This window comes from Neophocaena asiaeorientalis, unplaced genomic scaffold (genome assembly GCF_003031525.2).
Source record: "Neophocaena asiaeorientalis asiaeorientalis breed wild unplaced genomic scaffold, Neophocaena_asiaeorientalis_V1.1 scaffold105, whole genome shotgun sequence".
NCBI classification, from domain to species: domain Eukaryota; kingdom Metazoa; phylum Chordata; class Mammalia; order Artiodactyla; family Phocoenidae; genus Neophocaena; species Neophocaena asiaeorientalis.
Genome location: NW_020172162.1, coordinates 3,118,611 through 3,142,590, shown reverse-complemented (window position 1 = coordinate 3,142,590; position 23,980 = coordinate 3,118,611). Strand labels below are relative to the sequence as shown.

At 45.4% G+C, this 23,980-nt stretch overlaps 1 protein-coding gene across 14 annotated transcripts in view; it reads left to right on the top strand.

Annotated features, from left to right (window-relative positions):
• The window catches only part of SCML4 (Scm polycomb group protein like 4), a 117,688-nt gene extending 94,773 nt beyond the window's left edge, over positions 1–22,915 (top strand). For 7 of the 14 annotated variants that reach the window (XM_024755037.1, XM_024755058.1, XM_024755044.1 and 4 more), the window contains 2 exons: positions 7,923–8,068; positions 10,587–19,190. In XM_024755037.1, coding sequence (XP_024610805.1) covers positions 7,923–8,068; positions 10,587–10,712 — 272 coding nt within the window. In that variant the 3' untranslated portion in view covers positions 10,713–19,190. The other 7 variants (XR_003004527.1, XR_003004529.1, XR_003004532.1 and 4 more) reach the window with 7 other exon arrangements.
• Positions 22,916–23,980: the final 1,065 nt, after the last annotated feature.

The window sequence follows — 23,980 nt, the reverse complement described above, 5'->3', positions numbered from 1 at the left end:
GGCTGGAATCCTGGATCTGCCATTTTCTGACTGTGTGACCTTTTGCAAGTCTGAACTTCTTTGTGCCTCAGTTTCCTCACCTGTGAAATTGGAATCATAATAATAGCACCTACTTCATAGGTTTGTTGGGAGGATTAAATAAATTCATATGTGTATTTAGTACAAGGCCTAAGAGTTAGTAAGAACTCAATAAACATCAGCAATGACAGATCACGTGAACACACCCCTCAACAGATCACAGCCCATCAACTCTACACCTGAGAACTCTAAAGAAAGGAGGCCAGAGGCCCGGGAGTCAGGGAGTCTTCATCTTGCCCCTCTGGTGCCTCCTGCGGGCTGGCTGTCTTCTCTGGCATTTCTGTTCTGAGCCTTGGCTCGTCCACTGGTAGCCCTGACAGCCACAGTGGTGAACTATTGCGTATGATCCCAGATCCTCCACACACTCCCCTCAAAGAGCCTCACCATCACAGATGAGCCTCTGTGGGCCGAGGAGGGGAGGCAGTTTTGAGGGGCAAGGCACTGTTCCCTCAGCCATGGGGGCTCTTGCCAAACATGGATGGCCCTGCTCCCCAACATTGTCATGCAGGGCCGTCGGCCAGGCAGGTTTGAGTGGGCAGAGCCCATTTTCCAAAGGGGAGAGACGTTGTTGCATCTGATTTCTAAGAACAAGAGAAGGGAACAAAATTTGGCACAAACCCGCATCATAAAGTAAATGAGGGGAACAGTTATTTCCTAGGTTTATCCCCAGAGTTAGTGTAATATCAGACATATAGTAGGCGTTCAGGAAACATTCTTTCTCTCTACCCCATTCCACTCCCCCCATGGAGCCCAGTGCCCTCACATTGCCTCTGCTTGTCAAAGCCCTCATTCTGGGGTCCCTCTGCCCGTCACACGTCTCCTTCTCTCAGCCTCTTCTCCTCAATGCAATTCCCAGCTGCTCGAGGTGGTGATCACAGGACACCAGGCTGATTGAATGGACTCATAAACCTAAGAGTATTGCCATTCTTTAAAAAGGAGATATTTACTCTCCTATTTAAGTTGGTGAAATCTTAGACCCTATGTCTTAAGCGCAGGATTTCAAGCAGTAAGGGGAAGGCACGATTTGAATGGCGAGAACTTCTACCACTCCATCACTGAAGAGTTGTCTGCCCCATCCCAGCCCATCTGGTGGCCCAGATGAGGGGAATCCAGGACCCTTCAAAGGGGTCTCAGGTATTTAGCTCCCTCCCCCTTTCTCTTTCTGCCTCCTCCCAACAGAGTCCTGGGACGAACTCCCATCCCAACTCCAACAGCCCCCCTGTCCTTCCTTTTCATCTCAGCTTCAGCCCTTTGTTCTCCTGGAATTAGGTCCTCATCTACTGTCTGAGTAATCTAGCCAAAGGGAAGCCCAGACCCTTGCTCAGAACAAGCTCTGAGAGAGCCCTCTCTGTCAGAGCCCTAGATGCACCCCAGGAGAGCCCCACTAGCTCAGGACTTCTGCCTCTCAGGATCTTGGGTGGGACCAGAGAAATGGAGCCCACCAGTGCCTGCTGCCTTCCGCTCCAAGCAAGCCACTGACAGTGGCCAGGAAGATGTAAGCGGAAGTGGAAAAAAGATTGGGTCGGCAACTGGCAGTTTCAGTCACTGCTGATTAGAAATGTTCCTTCCCTCCTGTTTCCTCCTGTGGCACTTTATCTCCTCATCTCTAGTACTTCCTCTCTCTTGTCCCATAGTAGGAGCCAGACTCTCAGCTTCATGAGGTCTCTCACTCATATTTGAATCCTCTGCAGCCCCAGGTAAGGGGCCTGTTTGAGGCATATCCTAAATAGCTATTTATTGAGCACCTACTGTGGGCCAGACACTTTCCACACAATATTTCTGACTTATTATAAGTTATATCTTATAATTTATGATTATAGCAAGTATATATTATTATTGTAGGTCTTATTATATTCAGTTTACATATACAGCAATTGAAGATCAAGTCAGTCAAGTGTTTAGTCAGGATTTGACTTCAACTGACTCCAAAGGTGGCTTTCAAAATTATCCCAGGGATTTTCAAACCATGCAAAATGGGCTTCAAGGGGTCCCCCAGAGGTTCTAGGGCATAGGAGAGAGGGGATGGGAGCAGATGGTACTCCAACACTGCCCTCTTTACCCAGGGCCTCTTCACATTTGAAGAGTGGGGTTCTACATTTGTGTAGTGTGAACAAAATTTGCACAGCTAAACGCATTTGGAAACCATGGAGATAAACCACGCTGAATTGAGTGGCAGTATATAAAAGTAGGAGAGAAAACCCCTGGCCTCCTTACCCATTTGTCACCTAGCTGCCAGTCCAGGTGCCGGCTGCAGGCCCTCTGGAGGGCTATTAAGTTTTCCCTCCACCCAAAGAAGTGCTCAGTATTGCTCTGAAATTGCATCCCAAGTGAAAGCAGTTGGTATTAAGAAACCATATCTCTTTAAGGGGGTTTGACCTAAGTCATAAACCTGTAAGGGACATAGAAATGGATTCTCCCCCATGGTGCTAATCAAAATGGTTTAAAACCGCAGAAGCCAGAAAGTGGCATGGGGCTGCACAGGACAGTAGGTATCGATGACGGGACAAACTTCTCAGTCCTCTCTCTCATGTGAATACCTACCCTGGCCTCCTGTTGTCTTTTTTTTTTTTTTTTAATGTGCAACTCTTTTATTTAAAAAATTATAAAATATTATTAAAGGACATAAAAATGGATAAATCAATAGTTAAATTATACCCATCAATTGACCCAATATCATGATGGTGCCAATGCTACCCAAATCACTGTATATGTTCCATTAAATATGTTCATGTCCTATGACCCAATAATACTTCTAGGAACATAACCTATAAAAACTTCCTCAGAGACATGTGCAAGGAAATTTTTTGCAGCACTGTTTGTAATTCCTCCTGCTGTCTTGATACATCATGCCCATTGCCTCTGTCAGTGGACTCTGAAGGGATGTATTCAAAGGACACGTTTCCCTGTTTTTTGCTGATACTCAGGTGAAAATCTGAGCGCTCTCCTCTGTCTCTCATCCAAGATATAATCACTAAGAACTATAAAGAGGTTTTAGGGCTTCCCTGGTGGCGCAGTGGTTGAGAGTCCGCCTGCCGATGCGGGGGACGCGGGTTCGTGCCCCGGTCCGGGAAGATCCCACATGGGCCCGTGAGCCATGGCCGCTGAGCCTGCGCGTCCGGAGCCTGTGCTCCGCAGCGGGAGAGGCCACAACAGCGAGAGGCCTGCATACCACAAAAAAATAATAATAATAAAAATTTTTAAAAAAAGAGGCTTTAGATAACAAAAGCTTCCTGACATTTGCATTAACAGGAGATGCTGTAGCATTCCCAACCACAAGTATGTCCAAGCTTCAGAATTGAAGTGACTCTGACATTGTTATTACCACTTATATGCTTTCCATGGGTTGGAGTTTGATTCCATAGGGTATGGTCTTGGGTGACGGATAGAGAACAATTCAGCAAGAGAAAGAAGAATGGGGACAGCGCTCGATGTGGGGGGCGGGGAATGAGTGAAGGTGCGGCACGGCTTATTCATTCCAAGGAAAGAGAAGAGTTTGTGCAGGGACGCCAAGGGAAATCATGCTGGGAAATTTGGGGTTCAAGTCAAGCAGACTGGGCTTTCTTTACTCTGTGGAAACCAGACATGGCTGAACAGGGAAGTGAGCTGATGACCACAGAATTTAGGAAGACAAATCTATTGGCCATTATGGAATGATACATAATAATAAGAATAGCAACTATCTTTTGATTATTTCTTACCGTTTAATGCTTCACATTATCCTATTTAATCCTCACAACATGGTAGGTGTTTGACAGGTGAGGCAACTACGACTCAAAGAGATGTTGGTCAGTCCTGGCCAGAAGATACTTATGGAGCACAATATGCCAGGGCCTCTTCTGAGGTCCAAGGATGGAGCTGTGAGCAAGACAGATGTGGGCCCTGCTCGCTGACAGCGTCCAATTCCAGAGAGGCAAACGTTAACAAATGTTCCCAAATGATTCTGAGGGGCCCCTTTTGGAGACTGATGGGCTTCCTTCCAAGATGCTTCTTGTCAGGCTCCAGCCCAAAGCCATATAGTCACTTGACTCCTACAATACTTTTGAGAAACAAGAGGAAGAAACGGAGGCTCATAGAGAATAGAATGATCAGGTCCAGGAAGGGGCTCAAAACCTGGCCATTGGCTCTGCATTCACTGTGCTTTGCACACAGACACAGTGATGAGGCTACAGATGTGTGAGAAAGGAGCTCCCTCGTGTTGCCCGGGACAGCCTGTGGTGTGAAGGGACCTTGGAGATCCTTCCTAACTCCTTATTTCACACCAAAGAAGCACAGAGACGCTTGCACAGAGGGTGGGTGGTAAGGGCTTCTAACTCCCAGCTCATTGTTCCTTCCATTCTTCCACATGACTCTATTGTTAGCTAAAAAGTTTCCTCTGAATTATGAATGAACAAAAGGAAATTATGCATGTGCTTGTGGGTCTGTGTGAGACAGAGAGCGACTCACAGGCAGCAGCACGAGTACCGGGGCTGTGAAGATATCCGGGGTTGCTTTAGACAGATTCACAGTCAGTCTATTCCTGGTGGATGTGAGTTCAGTGTTAGAAACAGCCACCACCATCCTTCATTCTACATCCATTCACAGCTGGGTTTTACTATACACACGTCTCCCGCATCGCCCAGGGAACAGACCCGACCACGTATGAAGTTCTCGACGCTGGAGAATGCCACCTCCCATAAAGGCGGTTGGCAAGCGCTTTGCGTGCTCTGTTCCTTTAGGAGCAAGATATTTTCACTTCTATCATGTCTGACTGCTGTCCAGTCACATCTGCCTGGCCTGGCTGTGTCAGGCCAGACCCATCTGTCTTCCTGACATCTTCGCAGCAGCTGGAGGGGCTAGTGTGCTTATTATCTTTGTGTGAGCACAGGCCATTGCAAAGGCTCTTCCAACCTGCTAGAAAGTTCCCTCTCTTCCTCCTAGAGCTAATTCATGTGCTTTGGATCCTGTGCAGGTCCCGAGGTGTGACAGCTTCCTGCTGCTGTCTTGTATGACTGTGAGGCACCTCAGAGAGCAAAAGTGACAATGCCCACAGCTAGTACCAGGTGCCAGGAGCGGAGCCACTTCCCCTCCACATTCATCACCTGGAGAGCCTCCCCATAAAGACAAGCCAGACCACCTTGCTCAACTCCATGGCTGTGGCTCATGGGGAAAGTATTTCCCTGGCCTTTTGCTCAAAGGACCTTAGGCTCCCATGGATGATGTTGTGAGTCGGTCTGGTGGTTTTCCTTCCTGTCAAACACAGGAAATTAGATTTGACCTCAGCTCTGATCACTCTAAAATCATTCTTGGCACTGAAGACTTCCCGCCTTTGTAATCAGAGCATCTGTTATCACCCTGATTATCGCCGACGCTCCGATGGGGCAGGCTCCAAAGGCAAATGCGATTTCCGTGGTTCCTCTTCCTCATGTTGAGTGCAGATGTCTTTAAATGCAGTGACATCATCTCTAAAAAACATGTGTCGGCATTCAGATGGTCCTAGGGTGTATTAACAGTTTCCCGCCAAAATGCACCGCCCCAGCCCTTGCCAAATCACCTTAGGGGACCCTTCCAGGTCCAACAAGGAAAAAAGGCAGGGAAAATCTCAAAGTAAATCCAATTCTCAACCGAACTATTATGTATTTAGGACAGACTTCAAATGTGATGCTGTACTTTTCTCAGCACTGCTGGAGAACCGTGCACTTCTCAAGTACATTGAAAAGAGGAGGAAAAAAGGAGACAGCAGAAAACCACTGCACCCTGAGATTAAAGAAGGGAAATGGAAGTGAAGGCTTCCCAACTTCTAACTTAGATTTATTCTGTAGGGAAGCTGCTTCATTGTTCAGAGCCTGAAAATAGGATTAAGGATTACTCGCACAAAGCTTTTGTGTAAGTTACTTATACTGTTTCTGCGAAGTATATTGATTCATTTTACATTCATTGAACCCATATTACAAATATATTTGCATGGAGCTGTGGAGAGTCAATGATTGTAAACTCTGTAATGAGAGGATCCCATTTTTCACCAAACACTTTGCCCAGGACCTGGTACACAAGAGACACTCAGTAGACGTCCGTGGACGAAAAGGGGGAAGATGCAAAAGATCATCCTCGAGAAATTAAAACTAACTGGAGGTTACAGGCAAGCACATGCATAATGGTAATACAAGGCAGATGTGGAAAGCATCTTTAAGAAAAGTGCAGACAAAGATTTGGGAGTTAAAGGTAGAGGAAGATGACATCCAGATGGCAGGACACGGAAATGCTGCCTGTGAAGGGGTCTACCTGGGCTTTGATGGCTGGTAGAGCTTCTTTGGAAAGGAGGGAAGGTAAACACCTTCTAGAGAGAAGCAAAAGCACTAGCTAAGGTGGAGACTGGAAGCTGGAGGAACTTTCGGTCAGAACCAGTATGCCCAGATGGGAGTGTGCAGAAGGGCAGGGAGGCGGGCAGGGAGGCGGGCAGGGAGGCAGGCAGGGTGCCTCCTTCCCTCTGTGGACCACCTGATGCAGGTCAGCCATAAGGCCAGCCCCAATCCCACTTGCATCCTCACAGCTGCCCTTCCAGGTGGAGAGCATTGCCATTTTACAGCTAGCGACGGGCAGCTCCAGGATTTGTCCCTAGGTTTTTCTGGCACCAAAGCTCTTCCTCTCTATCCAGGCAGGAAAGATGTTATTGAGACCAAAGAGAGCCCTTGATCTTGTGCTAGAGTACGGACTTGGTGCACAGGCGAGGGGCATCCACAAGGGGCACTAGGGAGAGTGTGAAGACATGACAGTTTTTGCTCTAGAAGGAATAAAGCGTGAGGTGAGGACATCTGCTAGAAAACCTTTGTAGAGGGTCAGGTAAGAAGTTCCCGGATTGGGGCAGCAGGGATGGAAGAGAGGAGACCAGTGTGAGAGACATCCTTCTAATAGCTTCAGAATAATTAAATGCGGGGAGCAAATAAGGGACAGGAGGTAGAGATATCACTGAGGTTTCAGAAACATGAGAGATAGGAGGGGATGCTTGTTCTAGGGAAAGAGGATGAATTCGTTTGGGACATATAAAACAAGTCACCCCCTAAATATTGCCTAAATATTGATTCACTATTCTCTCCTCCTTCATATGTCCTGCACCTTTTAATCTGCCATGTGGGAAAAGCATTTATGCAGCAATGCAACTCATGCCACAATCACTGACCAGGGACCAGCTGTGGACCAGGCACAGGCTTAGGCTCCTGTTGTCAAGGAATCCCTCGTCTAGTGGGAGGTTGGAGTGCGTGCTCTGACAGACCTGAGGGTTGGCGAGGTGCTCAGTGTAGGCGGTGAGTCTTCTTTCTGCACATGCAGAGCAGGGCATGGACCTCTCACAGACAGGGCTTCTGAGATTGTGGCACCAGAGACCCAGGACAAGCACAAAATGCCCCTCCATTCTGCTGCGTCCTTCTTGTCTCAGGGCGACACCAGTGGAGGCGGAAAGGACCTGAAGTCGTTTTGGCATCACAGCACTACAGAGGTCTATTTGGAGCTTCATGGAACCTGGTTACAGCAGGCCCAGGGCCCACTGAGACAGGACTGATCAGGAGGGGTCTTTAAAACTCTAACATGGGTCAGCATTTCAACCTGCTGGAGGAGATCTGTTTTCCAATGCTCTATTCCCTGGGAGAGCAGAGAAGCTCTGTGTAGAGGGGGAGGCTGCTGCCCTTAGGAGTGGCCTCCGGTGCTCCAGGCTCCTGCCAAGAGCAGGCACTTCTGGCCTTTCTCTGTCACAGAAGGTCACTCGGGCCGCCGCCTTGGACTCGAGGGCCAGGTGGGGACAGGAGGCACCAGGTAGGTGCCAAGGCCCGAGGCCTGCTGTCTCATGGCCTCCCTCTCTGTGCTCTACCTTCCAGCCTCAAGCCCTTCTCCGGACAGGCAGGACACCCGGCGGCCAAGGAGCAGGAACCCCTCTACCTGGTCCGTGGAGGATGTGGTCTGGTTCGTGAAAGACGCAGACCCGCAGGCTCTGGGGCCCCATGTGGAGCTCTTCCGGAAGCATGTACGCGCAGTGGTGGGCCTGGGGGCGGTCAGGGGGCTGCGGGGGGCTCTGCGCTATGCCCGGGCGCACCACTCAAGGGAGGCCAGACGGAACCACAGGGTTCTCAGAGCGGACCAACCACCTAGTTTTGTTTGTCCCATCCGTTCCCTCACTTTGGCCTTTATCAGGAGTGCCTGTTTTCCTGCCCATCCATCCGTCTGTCTGTGCGTCCGTCTGTGCATAAACAAACATTTATAGCACACCTACAATATGCCAACAGACAGTGCCTATTCCTAAGCTGCTTTGAGGATTAAATGAGAAAATGCACATAAAGTGTTCAGCACAGCGCCTGGCTCGTAGATGACCTTTGGTTAGCAGGCCATCTACATATTCACATAATTATTTAGGAGATTCTAAAATATATAAGGATGGTAATTTTTTTTAAAAAGGTAAGAATTAGTACTTTACCTGCCAAGCTTCCTATCTCAGTTATCGACTGTTGCTATAACCTGTCACCACAAACGTAGTAGCTTAAAACCACACAAGTTTATTATCTTACAGTTCAGTGGGTCAGGAGTCTGACAGGGGTCTCACCGGGCTAAGACCAAGGTGTCGGTGGGGCTGACATTCTTTCTGGATGCTCTAGGGAGAACTCATTTCCTTCCCTTTTCAGCACTGAGATCCGCCCTCATTCTTGGCTCCTACCTCGCTGTCCTCATCCTCAGAGCCAACAACATCAAGCTGAGTCCTTCCCAGGCTGCCAACTCTGGTTTTTTCTTCTGATTTCTTCTTCCACTTTGAAGGGCCCTGTGATTGCACTGTCTTCTCCCTCCCCAATAATTCAGGATACGCTTCCTATTTTAAAGGCAGCTGATTAGAAGCCTTAATTCCATCTGCAGCCTTAATTCCCCTTTGCCAGGTAACCTAACATATTCACAGGTTTCAGGGATTAGGACGTAGCAAGGACCGCAGAGGGGTTATGTTTAGACAGATCTGGGTGGGAGGACTCTGGCTTCCTTCCAGCATGACAGGAGGCAGTGGAAGTCTAGGAAGTGGGGGAAAGAGAGAACATTCGGCAGTGAGGCCCCTGGGAGGGCCCGCAGATGAGCTCTGAGTGACGCAGGGTAGGTGCTCCATCACTGCTGGCTGAGTGGCTGGCTGGATAGAGGAATGAGAGGGGCTGCTCTATGAGTCCTGTACTGTGCCTCTTCTCCCCACCTGAGCACCCAAAATCTCTACCCTTGGTCTCTAGTAATCTGAAAATAGCACTATAGGTGAAGGAGGAAACCCAGCCTTACTAAGGAGTGATACAGTGTGGTAGTACAGGGGGAATGATCGGCTACAGCAGTGAAAAATGTGGTACCTGTTGGTATGCTCTCGGGGTTCTTGTACACGTAGCATAGATGACCTTTACAGTGTCCCTCCCACCTTCCCACCTGCATTAGGTGTTCTTTTTTTTAATTTGTATTTATTTATTTTTTGAACTTATTTATTTTATGTATGTATTGTTTTGGCTGCACTGGGTCTTCATTGCAGTTCAACATGCAGTCTGGAGGGTTACCATTCTCAGAGACAAATGGGAGCAATATCAGGACCTCAGAGGATTGGCATTCCCTTAGTAATTATTTGTGCTAAACCCTCAGATGAAGCAGGTGCATTATTTAGTTGTATGCCACCTAGTATTATTGACAGGGCCAAAAAAACACCTGAAATCCCTTATAGAGTGTTGTTAGCAATTTGGTAATCAGCGAAAGGCAGGTGAGTGTCCCACGGAAAGAAACCAGAGATTAGGATGATGGATGGAAGTCAGGGCCTTATACCAGCACCTGGAATGGAAAGGTAACTACTAGTTTCAGGGTCTAATGGGGTGATACTTTGCCTTAGTCAGTCCAGGCTGCTGTAACAAAGTACCACGGACTGGCTGGCTTAGGAACAACAGCGATTTATTTCTCAGTTCTGGATGCTGGAAGTCCAAGATCAGGTTGCCATCAAGGTCTGCTTTTGGTGAGACCCTTCTTCCAGGTTTCAGACTGCCATCTTCCCATTGCATGAGGACACTAACCCCATTCACGAAGGCTCCACCCTCATGACCTAATTACTTCCCAAAGTCTCACCTCCAAATACCACCACTTGGAGGTTAGGATTTCAGCATATGAATTTGGGGAGAGGGTAGGGGGGGCACATTCAGTCCATTGAATACTTCTTGCTTGTTTAGCCCTAGATTGGATGAAGAGATAAATGTATGTGGGATATTGGGAGTATGGCTGGGACTATGTTAGATTCCTTCAATCAGGAGAGAGCAGGAATATGAAAGATCCAGTGTATCATATGACCCCAGGGAGAATATGGGAAGAGGAGCACATAGTATTTGTAGGCTTTCGTTTATTTTCTTAAGGTCTTGCCTTGGGACTAAAAGAATATGCATCTAAGTAAATCCATATTCCCTTACTTTACTCCCTGACCATACTCTAACTGTGGCCACTATTTGATTACTTTGACCACTTTCTGGGTTTTCTTTTTTCTGATTCTGTTCCACCAGGAGATTGATGGCAATGCCCTCCTGTTGCTGAAGAGTGACATGATCATGAAATACTTGGGCCTAAAGCTGGGACCTGCACTGAAACTCTGCTACCATATCGATAAACTGAAGCAAGCCAAGTTCTGAAGGTGTTTAAAAGATAGAAGCAAAATCCAGACAACAGATCTCCAGATCATCTTCTGCCTTACCAACATTTGCCACCATCACAAAGATTCTCTCCTGAAAAAGAACAGCCACAAAGACTTGGTCTTTTTATAAAACTCGTGCATCTTGACCTTTTAAAAAATTCAACATGGTCCTTTTGAAAGGTTCTTCTGTGTTAATGATTTGCCAAAAAATTACAAAGAAGCCTGTTATTTTTAACATTTCTGGTAGGTTGGTTGCTCTTAGGGTGGGTACTGCTTTTATAATGAGAGTGTGGGGAACTGAATGCTATCACCCAAGGAAGACGCTGGAGACGTCCAAGGATGTGAGAAGAACCTTTGTCCCTGCAGGCTCTGTGGGGACGCCCACCGCAGCACTACCTGTCTTTAGCTCTGACTTGGGGACCCTATCATTGTGAGCCTTGCTTAATTCAGCTCTGGAAGCTGTCTTCTGAGGATAAATGCCTCACCTTGCACTATCTGGAAAACTTGAATTCTTTTGCTCTCTGAAAGAGAAGGAAAAAAAATCTTTTCTATCCCTAGTTATCTGAAGTACTGTGTTGCCCCACTAGAGGGCAGACTGCTAATGTATTTTCCGGACCCTCACTTCAGCAGCCTGATACTCAATACCCAGTGGATGGATTAGGGTTTCTGTGAACAAGACCTAGCCTACACAGACACAGGGAATTTATTCCACAGTCAGCACCACAGATTGCAACTTGGGAAGAAACCGTCTTCTAGAAGGTTCTAGTTCATATCCAATCATTACTGACTGACTGAGGTGCACCAGCAGCAAAGTCAAGAATTTGGAAGCACGTTCTTCCCAGATGGGGCTTTGGAGTTCCTTCCCTTCCAGAGTCATTACTGAGGTGTCGATGTATTGGCATGCCGGAGAGCTTAGTGACATTTAGCCATGGTGTTTCTTTAAAAAAGAAGAAAGATGTCTCTACTAAGCTTTGAAATGGGAGAGTGTTGATTTCTATTTACATCGTGGGATTATATAGTTGTATGTGTGGCTAATTTTAATAATAATAGCATGTACACAGACATGCTATTATTGGGTTTAATTCAATTTACAAATAGGTTTTCCTTTCTCACCGTGGAGTAATAGAAAAAAATTGATTTCTACCCTTTTGCAGCTGTGTCCAGGGACGGACAATGAATCCACCATTTACTAGGCAGAAGGGCAGCCTTGTCTCCATTCTTCTTTTGATCCTTTTCCTTTCTCTCTCTCCCTGTCTCTTTTTTCCTTCCTCTCTCACTGAATAGGAAACATATCTTCAAAATGAATTTGCCTTTGCCGTGGGCATGTCCTCTTAAAAAACGTCCGTAGTGTTGTAAGGGAGGAGATGAATACTAGACTTTGTGATCTCTGGGAGGGGGAAGGTCAAGGGCCACTCAGGGCCTCCCTTGGCCCAAATGCAAATCAGAAAAGGCACACCGTCCTCGGGATGCAGCCTGGACGGGCGTCTTGGCCAGTGAGTGGAGCAGGGTGGGATTGCAGCCTTCTCACCCCTCCACCAGGTGACCTTGTGCAGGACAAGACCTGTACAAACTTGAGGGCAGCCCTGGGTAGATCGGTATATTGATCCTCTATAAATCAGAACTTGGACAAGGATCATAGGAAACATTCCAAGCCATGCTCTTAGACCCACTTGATGAGTGGTATTTGAGAAAGCACATCAGAGCAAAATCCTTTTTAGACACGCAAATGGTGACGGACTTAAAGCGTGACAGAAAAGGGATAGAGCATAGTGTCCTAAAACTGCCCACGGAACTGAGCTTGAGTTATCAGGAGAGCTGAATGTCTGTTGGTCCCGGCACCTGACAGAACTACCCTGAATCAGGCCTTGGAACAGTGTCTTCAAGATTTTGAAACAGTAAATGGACTCTGTCCCTCAAAGTTTGTAAATCGTGAACTGCTCACTGCTGATCTGGAGGGTTCGTGCCCCGGTCCGGGAGGATCCCACGTGCCGCGGAGCGCCTGGGCCCGTGAGCCATGGCCGCTGAGCCTGCGCGTCCGGAGCCTGTGCTCTGCAACGGGAGAGGCCACAACAGTGAGAGGCCCGCGTACCGAAAAAAAAAAAAAAAAAAATACCATGGGTAGTGTATATATTCAGAACGGCCAGCGTGAAAATAGTGAGATCCAGAAAATCCCATGACAGCCTATGTTCCTCACTCGACCATTTTTGCTCAATCCTCTGAAACTTGTGGTGCCTCTTGCATCAGTATACCTCATATATTTTCAAAACTTTCTACCATTCTTAGTAGTGCCTCCCTCGGTGCAAACACATCAACATTGGTGCCGCCAAATCAAAATCATCTGCAAACAATGTCAAGAAGATACTCGGAGTCGTTTTCAGGGGAGAGAGATTTTCCCATCTCAAGTCTAGGAGAAAACTGGGTCCACATTCATGTGGAACTGCTCTCACAGAGATGCTATCTCATTTTGCATTAAACTTTAAGCAGGACAGATTGCTGAAACCATGATATTTAAGGTTTGACTTTTTAAAAATCTCATTACTCTTGAAATGAATGCTGCCACATCAGAGAATAACCTAAGGAGGAAATTCTTCCTTTCCTGTTTTTGCACTGAAATGCAGTTAGCCAACCAAATTATTGTTGCAATACTGCAATTAAATTAATTTTCACCCCTTTCAAAAATCTTGTCAAACCAGGCAGTTAAATAGCTTAGCAAACGTAAAACATACCAGGCCATCTCCTCTAAACGGACCTTAGGCAGAGTCATGCCACGTGTGTCATTCTCATCTGAATGGGAGCTTATTTGGGGGCCCTTGAACTTGTACTGATGTGTTACTTGTTATTCCACGGCAGTAGATTTGCTCCAGGTTGTGGTAAACAATGATATAGTTTTGCATAATTTCAAATTAGTGTGTGTGTATGTGTGTTCACGTTCCAAACATTTCCAATTACACTTGTCTGTTAAACACTTAAAAAAAAAATCTAGAGACAGTTCTATTGCCTAAGGCATTTAAAATATTTTATGAGGCACATTATTCCCTTTGTGAAGACTTCAGGTAAAGGCCCGCGTATTCGTCTGTGTGTGTGTGTGTGTGTGTGTGTGTGTGTTTCCTGACACTGTAGTGGGAAGAGCCTTTGAAAGTGGCTGGGAGTGTATCAGCTTTTGCATTTGCTCGGTTTCAAATGCCTTCCCAGCTTTGTAGCCCTGAGGCAGAACTCTCTCTAAGCTGTTACTGCCAAGTATCCCCTCTAACACCAACAGGGTGTGCCCTGGAGGCAGCTGGGGGACAGTGCTGGGGTTCTGGGCCTGCCCAGGTCAGGTGCTAACTGGACTCACCAAGCCAGCCCAGGCTCTGCTCCGTGTGACTAAGGGGACAGGCCTCGCCTGGGAGCCCAGTGGGCTGGTTTAGTGCCCACCAGCGCTTCCATCATTTCCCTTCGGCAGGGCTGCCTCGTATTTTCCTTTACAGCAGGAGAAAGGAGTGGGGAGCTCCTCAGGAAAACCAAATAGGATATTAAAATACACTGGGGAGGAATACTACGTGAGAAGGAAACAGTAAAGAAGGGAAGACAAAAATAACTGTCCTAGGAAGACGATAAGAGAGCACCTCTTCTAACAGGCCCAACCCTTTAAGCTACAGTAACCTATTTTTGTATTTATGTGCTGTATGGAAGATATCTTATTTTATTTAAATTAAAAGTATGTTTTTTATTACTTTCTGAGATTGTTTTAGGAGAATTTTGTCATGGCTCTGAAGATGATTGGAAGTGCCCAGAAGTGACCAGGGACTTGAATTTAGTCATTGTCAGAAGGTCTTGAAAGATGGAGATACTCTGCTTTCTAAGGAGCTAGCCAGGTTTCCATACGTGTGAGTGGGAGGTGAGTGCTGTATGACATTTGCTCTGATCCGGTGCTTTTTCAACTCTTCTCCAATGGTTTAAGAGGAGGAGGAGGAGGAGATGGGACTCACGTTTTTTTCCTTAAACCTCAGATAACAAGACAGGCAATTGGGAAGGAGGAGATGATTTCTCAAAACTGCAATATTTTGTTAAGGAGAGGGATGAACACCTGTCCGTGGTCTTGGTTTATTTTTTGTTACAAACTCACTCCAAGAACTGGGTAGCTGCCCAGCTCTGCTGTGGTCTTGCCACGTGCCATGTTCCCCATGGCATGAGATGACCATGCTGAGAAGTCCAGCTGTGAGCCCAGCAGATGGTCTGCCGTCTAGAGGTACAAAGAGTCCTGTTCCCATCTTGTGATGTCACCCCAGTGGCTACTTTCACAGGACTCCCGGCCGTGCTGCCCCGGGAAGAGGGCTGGGAGCCTCAGCTTCCAGCGTGCCCTTCCCTCCAACCATTATCCTAATCGAAGACGATTCCTTCATGGACAATTGGAAGCTGGATTTTTGGAAATCTAGTATTTACTTGAAAGAGAATCATTCTTATTTATTGCCACCAGTTAAATATTATGGAAACATGTCTGCTAACAATTTGCTTTGTGTAATTTGTTCTAATGCTAATAAGCAACAGCTGGGACACTTCCTGTGGTAAATTCCTCTGTGGTTACAGTGGTATCATCACACATGGACTTCACCAAATCACTGTACTTGAGCAGAACGCTCACTCTGGCTCTCCTAGGCTGCAGGAAATTCCCCTAACTTAGAAGCAGTTCTGGGCAAAAGCGTATTTTTAGAGGAGGATTTGCTTTTCTTTGCTCCCTGCTTTTCTAAACAGGGCCCCAGACCTGTGCTCTTAAAATCCTACATAGAGAGCCTGGGGTTCTCCTCACGCTCAGCGTTGACCTTGATTTCCTCCAGAGGAAAAACAGCAAGCAGAGCTAAAGAATGACCCTTTCCTCCAGGTCAACGTGCTGTACGCATAGTTGATATGGGGCACAAGAAGGGTGGAGACGAGTCCGAGGGCCAAGAGCTGCTCAGCAGTTGGTTAAGTAATGATAGCCGACAGTGTGGGCATCTTTCCGTCCAAAGGGTCTAAATATACCATTCGGACTTGCTCTGGGCTGCCAGCCCACCATTCTCTGCTCTGTAGCTCGACCACATGACCTGAGCCTTCGAGTTGGTTCCATCTATTTATTAGATGCTTGTCGTAAAGGCCAACACAAACGTCTTCTATTGATTGGATCCTACTTTGGAACACAACCAAAGCCTTGCTTCTCCAAACAGCTCACTATGAAACAACAGACCCACACTGGGTGTCATTTTACAGTAAGCATATGTGACCGAAGGCTACCTCCATCATAAATGTAGCATCCTCAAACCTTAGGCAGCCTCCACCTCCCCATCCAGTGCTGGGACGCCTTCCCCACAGCCTGACCGCTTCTCATTAGGGGGAGTTGACTCCCATAGGAAGTGGCTTATTTCTCTGTTGGACAGCTCTGGTTGTGAAAACGTTATTTCTCAGGGAGACACAGATGTCTGTGAATCAGACACAGACGTTTGAGATGAAGCCAACTTTGCAATCTTTCTCTTTTTTAACAGAGCTTGTCCATGCAGTAACCACACCTATAATACAAATTGACATTGGCGAATAGATCCCTGCTCCACTACATTAGCGTAGAGGAGCAGACACTGAATATCAATGTGGGACTCAGATAGGTCATAGCCATCAGATTCATCAGCCCTGTCATGAAAAACTATCGAAATTCCTGTGGTCTCACACACACAAAAAAAGGGTGTCCTGGGAGAATCTTTAGTGTAGTTGTAAATCTGGTTGTGGTCACATAAGCATGTGAGTTACAAAAGTTTGCATGAATGAATCTATAAGTCCATGCACCTCATTAACTGGAAAAGACGCTACGAGACGTGGAAGCCCTATCTCTTAATTGTACTCACTGGTGATATAATAAACTAAGGAAGCTGAAGCTTTTAGTTTAGACAAAAACAAGTTATAATTGATGATAGAAAAGTAAACACAGTCGGTTGTGAATTTATGCAAGAGGTATACAGTTTATGACACCAAGCCCACATGGATTTCATGCTTGTGTGTGCACGCCCCAGCGAGTGTGTATTTGTGAGTTAGTGCAATAAGAGGTGGGAACTGGGGAAGGTTAGAGAAGGGATTGCAAAGGGAACTTTTGCTTTGTAGAGCACTCTTATTCAGAAGAGCTATCTAGCAATGATTTAGAAATCAGATCCCAAAGTACACATAACATGTAGTTTATGTAGTTTGCTTAGATAAAATTCTGGATTATGGAGCAGATTCTCGATGAAAATAAGTAGCTACAATTATATCTAGCACCTTGCACAGCGGCACCTGCCATATATTGTAAAAGGCACCTCATGCATATTAATTCGCTGAATGAACAAATGCTTGACTAGTTTCGTATTTTATTCAAAAAGCCACTAGTTTCTTTTTGAACCCCATATCTTTACTGAAAGGAGAAGTGCCGAAGGGACAGGCCAAAAGAAGAGATAAGGCGTTTCGTTGCCTCTGATTCCCCAAACGCTCAAAGAGGTCAACCCCACAGTCACTGACTTGCATTTCACTCCTCTTTTTGTCTTAGCCTCTCGTGTTTACTGCAAGCATCAGAGAATAACAATAGATTCCTTACAGCTTTAGTTCTAAGACATCTTTTCCTTTTCCTACTCAATGCTTGGTGCCTCTCAGCATGAGTAGGGGTGTCTCAGTGGGCTGGGTGCCTCTCAGCATGAGTAGGGTCTCGGTGGGCTGGTTAACTGCTCAAGTACAGCAAGCATCTCCAGGAGGAAGAGAGCACCTTCCCTGAGCCCTGCACTCCCAGTACCTTGCTCACCTTGGAGAGGGCAGGTCAGTGGAGCTGGGTCTTCCCCGCAAGCCACTCTGTCGTCATGCTGATGGTAGCCCGCCTGGGAGTAGACGTGGGTAGAAGAAAAGCTTCCCCTGTCCTTTTCACTCTTTACCCATCTCCACCCTTGAGAGCAGATTTGGAGAGATCAGGGGCTTCTCTTTTTTCCACAGAAGGTTACATAGGAGCATTGAGAACAGAATATTGTGACTGATTTTTTTTTCACAACCACACCAAAACTTAGGGTGTTTCACCTTCAAAGAAATCACCTCAAAAGCCTGAGCACATGTTCCAAAGATGTTGTCATTGCTCAGAATATTTCCACTGCATCTCTTTTGGGGTCATTGTTAGATGCTAGAACCCATTCTTTTCAAAGTGGAAAGCCCATCGTCGTCACTCGAGGGTGGATTTTTTTTCTTTTTGGAGTCAAAGGCACTGGGGTCATGTCTGGTGAGCAGCACAGGTAATCCACTTGAGATGTAAAGCAGTGTTTCTCCATACTCATTAGTTTGTCTTTTCCTTGTGTGTTTCCTTACAGATGGTTTGAGCAGTAACAGTCACAGCTCATTTGTTAACTTGACTGTATTAGGCAGGTGTCAGTATAAGGAGCTGCAACGCAGAGACTGATCTGAAGGGCAGCGTCACTTGGATGAACATTCAACGTGTTCATTTTAAAGCTCACTTACAGTTCGTTGCTGTATCTTTAGGCATCGTAAGCTGAGGATATTGAGTTACTGCCTCCCCCGCACCCCCATCTCCTCATCTGGAAAAGGAGAGGCACCCAGATGACCTTCAGAGGCATGTACAGCTCAGTTACTTTCAGCAAAGGCCGGTGGGACTGTTGGCTCCTCGGTCTTCTGTTTTATCATTTCCAGCTTCTGCCTCTCCTCCTGTCTGGCCTCGTCTAGATGTTTTCTCATCCTCTTCTCTCATTGGCCCATAGCTCCTCCTCAAAGCCACAGAAGCATCACTTTGCTATCCTTTCTCATTATTTTTTACTTTCCATTTAATTCTTTCTTCCTGTCTCCATGTTTCTTTTGTCTCCTCTTTTCTGTTCTTCTCCATTCCACTACCTCCAATGCCTTGTGGGAAGGAGAGGAGGTGGAGAGATAAATAAAGAATTAACAAGTAGCCTCTTCCCTCCCTGGCCGGGCTGTCCCGACCCTTGCCTGTTCCCACTGTCCCATCGTCACCCGCCTACAGCATTCCTCAGCTCTGTTGTGCTTCCGGCCCGAACTCCACTTGTTCATTCCATTCCTCCAGGTCCTGCCCTCTCAGCCTGTCCTTGATTGATTTCAGGAACAAGAGTCCTGTCCCTTTTGATTGCTTCATTCTGCGACTCGCCCTGATGTCTCACTCATAGGCCTCATCAGCCTTCCTCAAGCATAGGCCCCAATGCCCATCCCACCAGGTGTCCCTCCTCATTCGGCCCCGAAGGTCAAGGGCCCAGTGACCTGGAGCTGATGTGACATACCTCTTCAGAAGCATGAGTTGTTTCTGCCAGCCATGCTGGCTCTTGCAATCTGCATGGAGTCACTCTGCCCTCCAGTAGCAATTCTGATCATTGCACAGTTGTTGTTTTTTTCTTTGTAAAGTGATTTTATTAATTTAAATTCTTTTTCAAATTGGTGTATAGTTGATTTACAATGTTGTGTTAGTTTCAGGTATACAGCAAAGTGAGTCAGTTATACATATACACATATCCACTGTTTTTTAGATTCTTTTCCCATATAGGTCATTACAAAGTGTTGAGTAGAGTTCTCCGTGCTATACAGTTGGTTCTTATTAGGTATCTATTTTATATGTAGTAGTGTATCCATAGTTCTTTATAGAACATGTAGCTTTGTCCAGACCCGCTGAGCACTGACTGTGCCTCTCAGTGACCAAAGCCAGACCAGTGTCTCAGTTTAAATGAGGAGGGCCAGCTGGGATCAAAGATGAGACACAATGACCTACATGAGAAGCACTTCTGGGGTGAGGGTTTGTTTCTAGACATTTATAAGTCTGCTGAGACGTGTGCAATGTTAAGTGGCTTGTGTCTGGGTAGGGGAAGATGATGACATATTTCCCAAACAAAAATGTGATTTGGAGGAGGGAGAAACGCAGCAAAATTCTGGAACGGGAATGCTCTGTTCCTGGCCTTTATCCAGCACCATCACATCCCCTCGAGGTCTTTCTAGAAGTCAAACTTGTTTCCTCCACAGGAACTGAAAGTGTTTCTGCCCAAGTGTGAGAGAGTTTGGAGAACTTTGATTTCTTTCATTCTCCACTGTGTTCTAAGCCACAATACTTAATTTGCTGTGATCTTCCAGCTATATCCTTGATCACATCAGGATTAAAAGAACGAGCTTGGGCTTCCCTGGTGGCGCAGTAGTTGAGAGTCCGCCTGCCGATGCAGAGGACACGGGTTCATGCCCCGGTCCAGGAAGATCCCACATGCCGCGGAGCGGCCGGGCCGGTGAGCCATGGCCGCTGAGCCTGCGCGTCCGGAGCCTGTGCTCTGCAATGGGAGAGGCCACAACAGTGAGAGGCCCGCATACCACAAAAAAAAAAAAAAAAAAAAAAAAAAAGAACGAGCTTGTCTCGTCTCATCCTTCAGAAATTTTGAAATAGCAGTTGTTTTATATAGCATATCTTTTCATTTATAGTTATTGATTAATTAGACTGTTTCTCTCCTGTAGATAAGTAGAAGTACTTTTATTAATATAAAGATTTTATACTATAAGTACATTTGTAGGTAAATTTACTTTTTATTCTATACACACACGAAAATTAAATAGATGAAATAAAATCATTTCATCATAATTGTATTCTGTTGAGATTTTTTTCTTCACATTAACAGTGAAAACTTTTTGCTAAGTGCCACTGTAACATCATGAAGTGTCATGAGGCCAAAAGGTTTGTGTTTAACTAGCGATGCTAGGCTGTGATTATGACAAGGCTCTCGCTAAATAATGAGGAATTCTGAGTAAGTGGAAATCCATGTGTGCTAAACTCTCGAGGTTGAATGATGATGATTGAAATGTTGTGCCTTTTGTTTTATAAGTTGAGGGGTTTATTTTCAGATTCTTTCTTTCAACTCAGCCTTAGTTAATCTCATGTTTCCACCTCTTTATTCTACATCTTGCTCCCAGTATGCCCACGCGGGAGACTCTGCTGTCTTTCCACCTGGGAGACGAGCAGCTGCATGCTTTCCCTGGTTAAGTTCTGTCTTTAAAGAAGGTACAAATACGTCATCCCCTCATCTCGGTAAGAAAGAGATAGGGTTGACTACGTCCCTTTTCTCTACCTAGATGGTCTCCCCTCCCTTCTAATTAAAGACTGTAAAAGGGCGCATGTGCACACATATTCATGCGTGTGCTTATGATTAGATTTGGGGATTTGAAACAAAGGTCATCCAGTGAAAGTTTTTGCATCATTTGCTTGTGCCGAGGCATGTGTGCAAGAAGGGCCTGGTGTGTGTGCTGCAGATACGGTAATTACTTGAAAATCCATTGTGCTTTCACTCTTTATGGACAGAAGGTAATTCTGGAACATTACTTCAACTCCCTGCTTTATTTAGAAGTGCTCAAGGAATGTGGAGCTTCGATTAGGAAATGTGTAGTTTTGGGGTCTGACTTTTTTATTTTTTAAATACTAATGGATCTAATCTTGCAGACCAGAAATCAATGAATAGAACTCGTTGTATGGGGAACAGCATTTACACTGGAGAGAAAGAGCAGTGAATTCTGTCACCTGGGGAAAGAGGCCGCTCCTTAATTTTTGCTCTTTGCCGGCATGATGCAATCAGTGTTTCCCGATGTTAGGAGAATCCTCTCACCTCAAAATGTTCCTATGTAATTGTGTCACATAATGGGAAATTGTAACAGGCAATTTGGTTCTGTAATTCAGTTTGCAAAGCATGCAAACATAAGATAACTAGGTTAAATGCAAATAGGCATTACACTAAGGTACAAAAACAGGTGGGGAGAAAAGATGCTGTGTCCATAACTTAGAAACGACATGAATTTCATTCCTCATGTGCCTCAAAGTGTAGCACTTATTAAAGTTATTTATCCTCTACTTTAATTTCATCACATACCATTCATACAGATGCATTATCTGTATGTTTTTTTACTGCACATATTTATAATTTGTCTCTTATTTGTAATAAACAGGCTCCAGCGAAGCACGTTCAGGAGTGAGGTGATGTGCTCGTTTTTTACAATGTACAGTGCAAACAGGCTATTAACAAATAGACCATTATATATGACACCATATGAAAATGTGCTTTAACTTTTTCAAAGCCTTTTGGTTATTGTCTGTAACTTTTTCCTTGGTGCCAATTCTTTCATTATTTAGAGGTCTGTTTTTTTTTTTGCTTTTAATTTTCAGTATGCGGGCCTCTCACTGTTGTGGCCTCTCCCATTGTGGAGCACAGGCTCCGGACGCGCAGGCCCAGTGGCCATGGCTCACGGGCCCAACCGCTCCGCGGCATGTGGGATCTTCCCGGACTGGGGCACGAACCAATGTCCCCTGCATCGGCAGGCGGACTCTCAACCACTGCGCCACCAGGGAAGCCCCTAGAGGTCTGTTTTTAATGTATTCCCTTAAACAGTGACTGTTTAGTCAGACACGTTACATATCTGTTACATAGTCAGATATGTACAGTTTCATTAAATAAACACTACTGGCCTTAATGATTTTAATATTTTCAGGTGCTTTTTTCCACTTTTGATGCAGTTTTCTTTTTTTTTTCCTAGTACAGTGTATCATCGACCTGGGACTGATTCAGTAAAATTTCTCAATCCTAAGATTCCAAGACAATGCAGTGTTTTCTGTTCAGGCTGTAAAAAGCATTTCTGTATTTTTATTAAAGAATGGAACTTATGAGCCTCTGTATGCTTTGTCTGATCAACGTTTTAATGTTCATTATTATTTCATTAGGACTAATTCCTATAAGAAGATAACAAGGAAAAGTCTTCCAAATGAAGTCTTTTGACAGCCAAGACCCCAAAGGCCTGATTCACAGCTGCCTGGGAGGCCCCTCCCACTGGCTGCCTGCAGTCCAACCCCTGCGGTGGCCAGCCCAGCCCCACAATGGCTCAGGAGGGACTTGTTACAGGAGCCCAGGGCTCTCTACTGACTACACTTCGTGTCTCCTTGACCTCCCTATTCCAGCCCCTGACTACACGGGGCAGCCCCGGGGTGGAGAAGGAGCACCAGATTTGATCAGAGCCCCCAGGTAAGGGTCCACCCAGGCTCATCTTGGACTGGGATCTCCTTCCAGGTCAGTAATCAGGGACACGAGGGCTGCCTCCTGTGACAGGAGGATTAAGATAAATTGCAGTGCTTGGAAATCTCCTCAAACAGTGGCCTTTGAATCTGGAATCCTTGTTCCAGGCTGTTTACTCCCATCAGTTGATTGTAACTCTAGCTGTTTGCGGGTCGTGACTGCTCCTGAGTTTTGTTTGTTTGTTTGTTTTAAATAGATCTTTATTAGACTTTATGGTTTCCTTTGCTGTGCAAAAGCTTTTAATTAAGTCCCATTTGTTTATTTTTGTTTATATTTCTGTTGCTATAGAAGGTGGGTCAAAAAAGATCTTGCTGTGGTTTATTGAAAAGAGTGTTTTTCCTACGTTTTCCTCTAAGAGGTTTTTATAATGTCTGGTCTTTAAGTCTTTAAGCCATTTGGAGTTTATTTTTGTGTATGGTGTTAGGAGTGCTCTAATTTCATTCTTTTACATGTAGCTGTCCAGTTTTCCCAGCACCACTTATTGAAGAGACTGTCTTTTCTCCATTGTATGTTCTCCTTGGTTGTAAATTAGGTGCCCATATGTGTGTGGGTTTATCTCTGGGCATTCTATACTGTACCATTGATCTATATTTCTGTTTTTGTGGCAGTACCATACTGGCTTGATTACTATAGCTTTGTGGTATTGTTTGAAGTCAGGGAGCCTGATTCCTCCAACTCCATTTTTCTTTCTCAAGATTGCTTTGGCTATCTTGAGAAAAGACTTTGGGGTCTTTTGTGTTTTCATACAAGTTGTAAAATTTTTTGTTCTAATTCTGTGAAGAATGCCATTGGTAGTTTGATAGGGATTGCATTGAATCTGTAGATTGCTTTGGGTAGTATAGTCATATTTACAATATTGATTCTTCCAAACCAAGAACATGGTATATTTCTCCATCTGTTTATTTCATCTTTGATTTCTTTCGTCAGTGTTTTATAGTTTTCTGAGTACAAGTCTTTCACCTCCTTAGGCAGGTTTATTCCTAGATATTTTATTCTTTTTGTTGCATTGGTAAATGGGAGTGTTTCCTTAATTTCTCTTTCTGATTTTTCATTGTTGGTGTATAGGAATGCCAGAGATTTCTGTGCATTAATTTTGTATCCTGCAACCTTATCAAATTCATTGATTAGCTATAGTAGTTTTCTGGTAGCATCTTTAGGATTTTCTACGTATAGATTCATGTCATTGACAAACAGCAACAGTTTTACTTCT